Raw genomic sequence first — 8,356 nt, 5'->3', positions numbered from 1 at the left:
CCATTCTGTTAAATATTTCCATGCCAGTATTGTTTTCCTGTACCATCATATAATTTCTTCACTTATTCGTCTACTCACTAGGATCATCATTTTGCCATTTTTTTTCACATAGATCATCATTAACATTTGCTGTATTTTTCTTCCACCAGCATTCATCCTTTTTTTTTTTTTGTTCATGTTAGCATTCATCTTCACTAATTCTTGTCAGCATTCATTTTCACCTGTTATTCTTCTTCCATTGTTTTTATTTTCTTGCACTGTATTGGCACCAGTCAAGATATACTTCCAGTAATCATTATATGTTGCTGAAAATATCAAGCATTTACCGGTAATTTATTTTTTTTCCCTTATCACTTCACTGGCCCACCAAATCATTCCATTATCCAGAAGTCTCTCTTATGTGGAAGCCTCTTTTATCTGGAAGCCTCAGTTATCCGGAAACCTCTGTTATCCGGAATCACACCTCGGAACTATCCAGTTATCCAGAACCGTCAGTTAATCGGATACCAGAACACCGGACAACCACATTCACTTATTCAGCCGTAAACCCTACAATATTGGCATCTTATGAACGGTAAAAGTTTTGATGCGATTTTTTTTTTTTTTTTCAATAGCCGCATATTTTTTGCAAGACACGAGAACACATCATCACAAAGATCAACATTTCGGCAAAGTCTTATGTACGGGTCAAGAAATAGTGGAGGAAATGAAACTGTAGGGATTATATTCTTTACACGGCATACTGGCATAGGACAGGTGTGTTATTTGAAAATTGATGTGATAATGATAAAGTTGTGGGTACAAGGTGAAGGTCTCTGTTATCTTTTGTTTTTTTCAGGGATTTGTGTTGGGTGAGTTGGGAGGGGAATGGAATGTGTGTGTGTGTGTGTGTGTGTGTGTGTGTGTGTGTGTGTGTGTGATATGGGGCGCCTGTACAAGTTACCTATGATGATGCTACGTACACACACACATACAGAGAGGGACTGAGGAGGGGATGGGGGGTGAGAGGGGGCTGGAAGCATCTCTTTAAGGAAGCAATAGGAGTCTAGCAGGAACTTAAGACGGGAAGCATCGATTAACAAAGCCTCTATATTAGGTTAGATTAAGTTACATTAGGTGAAGTTGGATTGGCTTAAGTAAGACTGGATTAGGATGAATTGTGTGTAGATGAGTTAGGTTTATTAAAGTAAGTTAGCTTAGAGTGGGTTAGGTTAGGTTAGGATGAGCTTGCTAGGGTAGGTTATACTCAGATTAAGTTGGGATAGGAAGGATTGGCTTGGTTTGGCCCAGGTTAGGTTAGATTGGGTCAGGGTTGTTTGGTTTGAGTTAGGTTAGGATGAGTTGGTTAGGCTGGATTAGTGTAGGCTAGGGTATTGGGTGATTCAAACTTAGCAAAAATTAACCTGACATATATAAACATAGCTTGAGTAAGGAAGGGTTAGGTTAGGGTAGGTTCCTGGGAAGCGGAAAGCAATAGTGAGGCCATGCTAGGAACCATTGCTAAAAATCTTCTTAAAAGTAAACTGATTCTGATAATAAAAATAGTGGATATATGATATGTGCTTATAACTATAACAGATCATGTAGTGTATACAAAGAAGTTAGTAAAATAATGCTTGGTAGTCTAAATCATACCCTGTTGCTCAGAAATAACTATATTCATGTGTAAGAAATTCCTGAAATGTGCTCTGAAAAGCAGTGATGTCTAATGTCAACTAATACTTCATTTTTGTTGATAAAAGGGTGAGCGAAAATATTTATCATGAAGCAGGTACTGTTTTCATGCAGTTCCGCAGTTCTCCTGGCCTAACTGACGTGTTTCCCCACGCACTGCTCTCACTCTTATTAGCGTCATTGCATAAGATAATGATATGATGGAGGCGATGAAGGGAAGGAGGCACAGGGAATGCCGGGGAGAGCATCGTGGTGGAGAGAGACGACAGAGCGATGTTTTGTTGCGGCTTAAGCACAACAGAGGTCCTTTTGGCATCACTTAAATTATTCAGAGGACATTTTGGTACCATGTAAGGATAATGGGGAACCTTTTGTGCGGTCCAAGGGATTATTGGTACTCTTTATACACACCGTATTCCATGTTAATGCCATTTATAGAAACTAAATGGCTTTTTAGGGCCATTCATGCTCACCAGAAGGCCTTTTAATGTCGTTTATGCACAGCCAAGGGACTTTTAATACCATTTATGTGTATTAAATGACAGTAAATTGCCATCTTTGCATATCAGAGGGCCTTTTAGTGTCATTTAAGCATGGCCAGGCCTCTATTAGTGCTGCTGAAGCCTGCACAACTGCAATTGTTGAGTGTCCTTGACTTCTAATATTTTGCGGCTGACGGAGGGAAGAGTGGTGATGGAAGGAGCAACAGTGATAGAATGGTTTGTTAGGGAAGGTTATTCGTTGCTGTAGTTGTTGGTCTCCATTCTTTTTCATTTTTTCTTGGTCCCCTTTTCCTCGCTTCGTCCAGATCAGTCGACTAATGTGTTCTGGGAAGTCCTGCTGGATTGATAACACAGTCGTCGGTATACTAGGACCCTGACGCACCTACGAGAATGTATTTGACACCTTGACAGACCTAAGTTTTTGACACCTTGACAAACCTATGTATTTGACACCTTGACAGACTTGTTCATAACACGTTGACAGACCTATGTATTTGACACCTTGACAGACCTATGTATTTGACACCTTGACAGACCTGTGCTTATGACAGTTTGACAGACCTGTTTATAACACCTTGACAGACCTATGTATTTGACACCTTAACAGATTTGTGAGTTTAACAGAAATCAGTTACAGACAGACACTTGACACGGTATACTCTGTCCCTGTGATTGGCTCCAGAAAACCGACTGACAGACTGACGGCCATTTTCAACACGGCACTCACCCCTTCAGTACCAGGACGATATTTCTTTAATTCTGCCGTTTTCCAGGTGGGTTTTATTTAGTTTTGAAGGAACCTGGTGGGTGAGATCAAGGAGCTGGAAAAATTCTCTTGACTCCCTTACACCGATGACGAATTTTCCACTCTTTCCCTGACAAGTTACAGATTTCATGTTGCTTCCGGAAGATTTATTCAGCTGAGGGAAATCTTGTCATAGTGAAGTGGTTGATGGAGGTGATGAGAGTTATTGGAGTAGCACCGACATCACACACTCACAGAAAAACAAAAACAAGCATGACATTTCAGAGCATCACTGTATGAAATAGGAGGGTTGGGTATGTTTGATTGCTTCTCAGGAACTCTGTATTTGCTTGGATATAACCGCTGTAGGAAGATGAAGGAAGATACGGTGTGTCTGATTGCTTTGGGAGTCTGCGTGAGAATTGCTACCATGAGGAGGAGAAGGGCGAGGGTAGGTTATACTTATTTGCATGTAAAGACTCTGCACTTGAAAGGAGATTACTACACCAGGAAGAAAAAAGGAAGACGAAGGTATGTCTGACTGATTTTTGATATTCTGTACTGCCTTGAAATTACTGCTATAATGAGGAGGAGGACAGGGTATGTTTGATTACTTATGGTCTCTCTGTACCTGCATGGAAAACCTTGAGTGTCCTGGAAATAGTAAAAGCACACCACGCACGCTCCAAAAAAACACGTACAATACTTTGGAAACTCTGAAAGGAAGGGGTATGGGGGGTTAACAGACCAGGAGTAGATCTGTTAGTAGTCCATTCTAAATTTAACCACTAGTAAGAAGGGTATTTCTTTATATATATCATCCAACAGAAGACTATCACATATCACAACATGGTAAAGCCGTATCTGCGTCGGCAGTGGAGACACCTTAACACCTCTTCTTTAGCGATTTATTTTCCCTATAACGCCTTAGGTATTTCCGTGTATGATGTCGGTATCTTTTAAATGTCGACAGAGCTTACGTCAGTAGCATACAAAAGGATATCAACACTTTTTATTATTATGGTGACATTTTTCTTTATGATCGAGCTGGTTATTCATTTCTTGAGACACACACGCCAACATACACTTAAAATTTCTGGTTTCCATTAAAATTTGACTCCTTTTGCCCCTGCCACACTCTTTAACAGTGCCAGTGAGGTTCTGTAAAGAATTGTAAGGCAGTCTCAAAAAGTCAAAATCGTCTTGAAGTAGGCAGATGGAGTGAAGTTATTGTATCGTCAGTGGTTTAAGGTGTAATAAGCAAAATTAATCGCTTCAAAAGAGGGGCTCAAAGTCTCCTAGGCCATTGAGAAAACGGCTATCATATCCTCACTCCACCGTCACCTCTCCCACGTCACACCCTCACGAGAAGCAGCGTCAGGAGCCACAGACACAAGGCGGAGGCTAGGATGGGCGGGTGGGTGAGGGAGGGGGCGGAGGAGGGCACCTTACGCAGGGATGGGGGGTCGAAGCCGGAATGGAAGCCGGTTCTCTTCTGACCACTCTCCTCCTCCTCCAGTTTGCCTGTGGAGACAAGAGTTACGTATTAGGGAAACTGTTGAGTTAATGCTGACACCTGAAGCTAGACTATCATTGACCTATTCGTTAAAGGTTAGATGACCAGCCTGCTCTACTTGGTGGCATTGTGTGGTCAAAAAACCTCAAGGCACCTTATATGGGCCAAACCGGTACGAACAATAATGCATCCGTAGTAATTATGTTCTGTCGGTGCTCTGAACTGCACAGAAAATTGATTATTGCACAGACATGATGGTTCTGTTAAGCTAAAGGAAATCCCCAGCACTCAGGGATTTCACGTCTTTCACAGTTAACTTTGACTCTATCCCACCACATAGTAATTTGCCTTCACCTACACCGGATGAACTCAGATGTGCTTCGTATGTGTCAAGTTTCGCCTGTAAGTGGTGTTTTATTAAAGTATTACCTGCCATGTGCTGAAATACTGAAACTTACCTAACACCTCCCAGCTAAACCATGATTAAAGTTATATTGGAGCAGAATAATTGGTTTTATGTGTCTGTTAGTTTATAGTTTCATTTCCTGTTAAGTTTCTGTAGAGTTTAGATGCAAGCGACAGAAGCACAGCCACTGAGAAACAGAAGCTCATGCAGAAATGATTTAAGCGTTTTGTCCCGTGGTTATTAAACGAAAGCAGATTGAAGAAGATAAGGCAGGAGAAAGCTTGAGGGGAGAATACTTAGATACACTTGTATATAAGAGGACACATGTTGATATTGATGGCTGTGGAAGTATATTTTCTATTCTGTCTTGAAATTGTGATACATACAGATTGACAAAAAATTGCTTAATACTTTTTTTTTTTTTTTTTAGATTAATCGTTTCCCCCTCCGTTGTCTGTATGTTTTTATGTTTTTGTTTTTTGTTTTTTTTTACCTTTGTTCACTTCAGCCTTTTTGTATTACCTAACAATGGCTTTCACTTACTCTCTTATCTGAGCGTATCCTTCCCCTTCCCACACCCTGTTTTACTTCTCTCCCTTTCCATTAACTGTATTTTTGACTGCAGTATATTCCATCTCTTCTCTCTTAAATTCTTTCCTCCCATGCCAATCCATCCTTTCGCTCTCTCTACACTACCCACTTCCCTTTCTTCTCTTTCCTTCCAACTCTCTCCTCCTTCCTGTCTGCCATTCCTTTCTACCTACTCTTCTTCACTGCCCTTTCCTTCCTGTTCCTCTTTATCATTTCCCTCCAACTCTTGTCTCTACCTGCTTCTCTTCCCTTCCCTATCTTCTATTTCAGAAAGGTACCGTAATATTCAGTGATGTGATGAGAAGCATACTAGTAAAATTCACCTTAAAGAAACAAAAGTTACAAAAGTAAGTACCTTTCTCTACAGTAAGAGCTGCTAGCCTCCGCTTTTCCATCCCTGCCCACTTTTCCCATTGCTTGATCCCTTCTTTACTCTCTACCTAGTTCCTTTCCCTGTCTCTCCTCTGTGTCTACCTCATCCTCTTTTTCTTTCATCTCTGCCTACCTCCCTGCCTTCCTCTCCCCTCCCACTAACCTTTCCTCTTGTTCTTGCCGAGGAGCTTCTGAACGTCAAACTCAATAACGCCCTCCGGAGTCACAGTCGAGACCATGTCATCGTCGTCGTCGTCGTCCTGGCGTCTTCCTCCACGCCGCCGGTCGCTTCGTCCAACCTGTCCCCCTGAAAACGTCGTCGTCCAGTCAAGCCCGGCCCTTCCAAGTGAAGATCTGTACGTGTTATGTCCCTTCCCTATGAGTACTGTGCTCCTCCTCCTCCTCCTCCTTCATGAGTACTGTGCCTCTCCATCATCTTATTGAGCACTGAGCTAAATAAGTAATGTAATTTTCCCCCTCCCTGTATGTGTATTGGTTGTGAATTTCTCCATCGTCTGCTCCTATCCCGCTTTTCATCCCTCCCCACTTCTAACCCTCCACCTTATGATGATTTCCCCTTAAATGGAGTGGCGCCCAGAAACAGGATAAAACAACCTCGTTCACTCACATTGCGTCCCATCTGTCGTAAGTTATGGTCAACACCAAAGCAGTTTTAAGCCATTGACAATCAGGCATAGATGATTTGCATTTTGTCTTTGTTTCATCACTTTCTTCCTCATATAAATCATTGATGGAGTCGTCCCCTCATGATGTACACCACTTCATTTTAGTTTGCTGTTCCTCACACTCCTTTCACCTTCCTGGATGTTCAAACGTTTGTGAAATAGAATCTCTCTCATACCATCCCTCCATCCTCTCCTCGAGCGTCCTCTTATGTTCTCACCTCCCATTTCGGGATTGAAATTCTTAATCAGCCCTGTACTTGAGAGGGACGCCTTCTCGTAGTGGCACTGTTATTACTAAGTGACTCTTCTGCCTGGTTTTAGATACATTCTTCATCTCCCTTCCGATTCCCCTAAAAGTTGATAATGGACTGCAGATGGGCAACTTCAGCCCACCGGATTGTCACGGTCAAATGAACCTGAGGCTACAACATTTCTGTCAGTCTCATCACTCCTTCTCTTCGTATATCTATATCACTTTATCACACTTTGGTCTTCCCTTTCTGTCATCCTACGTCGGCTTCCACACTTCTCCTTGTACAGTATCGCATCTGATCCTACCACATCAGGACTTACACCCTTTTTTTCAGTCCTTAGCATTCAGGTCCCACTCCTCGCATCAACACAGCACAGTCGGTAACACTCTGCCTTCATACACACTAACAGACACTGATTTTCCCCTGCACACACCTCTCAACGCCATGAATACTTTTTTTTATTTTTTATTCTACGGTTTATTTCAGATCTCTAATTTCCATCTGATGCTATATCCACCTCCACTTTCTCCACGTCCTTTCAGTTATATCTTTTTCATATAATTGTATTGTCCCTGTACTATACCTTATCTTGCTCGTTCTCATAATCACTCCCGGTTTTTGCCTCCCTGTTACTTTTTTTTTATCTTCTCCATCTCCGTTTCTCATCTTGCTTCATTTATATTTCTTCACTTATATCTTTGTTTCCTCTTCATCAACCTCTCTTGATCCACCTTTTTGAATTTCTCTGCCCTCTTCTTCTACCGCACTTCTCCATTTCTTCTTCATAACTCCTTCTCCTCCCCCACCTTATTAATTTTGCCGCCTACCGACTTCCACCTCCATATCTGTTCCATCTCCTCATGAAGGTCTACAGATTTTGTTCGTTCTCCATCGCCTTCATCTGCTGCTTATCTTTTCTCCTCTGCCTCCTCTCCTTCCCCTGTACATTCTCCTTCTACTCTCCCTGCCCTTTGTCTCTCGCTTTTTAATTTTATTAATAATATAGGCTGTTTTTGACGACGTTGAACATCCTCCATAAAATTGTACCCTCTTTACCACGTAGCGTTTCCACAGTTGGAAAAAATTAAAAGAAATAAAAATAAAAATGCACATAGCTACTTGTACATTTCCCCATAATTCTTCGCTTGTAATATAACTCCTCTCATGTCCCCTGGTCCTTTCTCGTCCCCGGGTTCACATGCCCCTCTGCCAAACTATTTTTTTATGCCTCCTTCGCAACTCTCAAGCCATTCTCTCCTTCCCGGTCTGTCCTGCCAATTTCCCCTCGTTAACCTCGTCCTCCCCTTGCTATGTTGTAACCCCTGCACCACGATGACGGTTTTCCTTCTTAATTACCACGTTTTTTTTTTTTTTTTTTTTTTAATCTTAGCCAACAAAGTTGGACGGAGGTTTTTATTCACCCGTGTCAGCCTCTTTGTTTGTGTAAAAGATATCTCAAAAAGTCATTATCGGATTTCAGTTAAACGTTGTGGTTAGATGGGCAGTAGCATGATGAAGAGTTGATTAGATTTTCAAGTGGATCCTTACTTTCTCTGAGACTGTGTAACAGGGGACTGAGATCGTAGAACTGACTGTGTGAGACCGTAAA

General features: G+C 41.8%; 1 protein-coding gene across 1 annotated transcript in view; it reads right to left on the bottom strand.

Moving 5' to 3' along the window:
- Positions 1 to 5,965: 5,965 nt before the first annotated feature.
- LOC145404631 (lachesin-like) overlaps positions 5,966 to 8,356 on the bottom strand; it is a 147,423-nt gene continuing 145,032 nt past the window's right edge. Inside the window, exon 10 of the mRNA XM_080276152.1 lies at positions 5,966 to 6,114. Coding sequence (XP_080132278.1) covers positions 5,966 to 6,114 — 149 coding nt within the window. The remainder of the gene's footprint in view (positions 6,115 to 8,356) is intronic.

Source organism: Coenobita brevimanus, chromosome 64 (assembly GCF_032717465.1).
Source record: "Coenobita brevimanus isolate Jiangsu-jjx chromosome 64, ASM3271746v2, whole genome shotgun sequence".
NCBI classification, from domain to species: Eukaryota; Metazoa; Arthropoda; class Malacostraca; order Decapoda; family Coenobitidae; genus Coenobita; species Coenobita brevimanus.
Note: the sequence above shows the minus strand (reverse complement) of the source record. Positions and strands in the feature narration are given on the sequence as shown.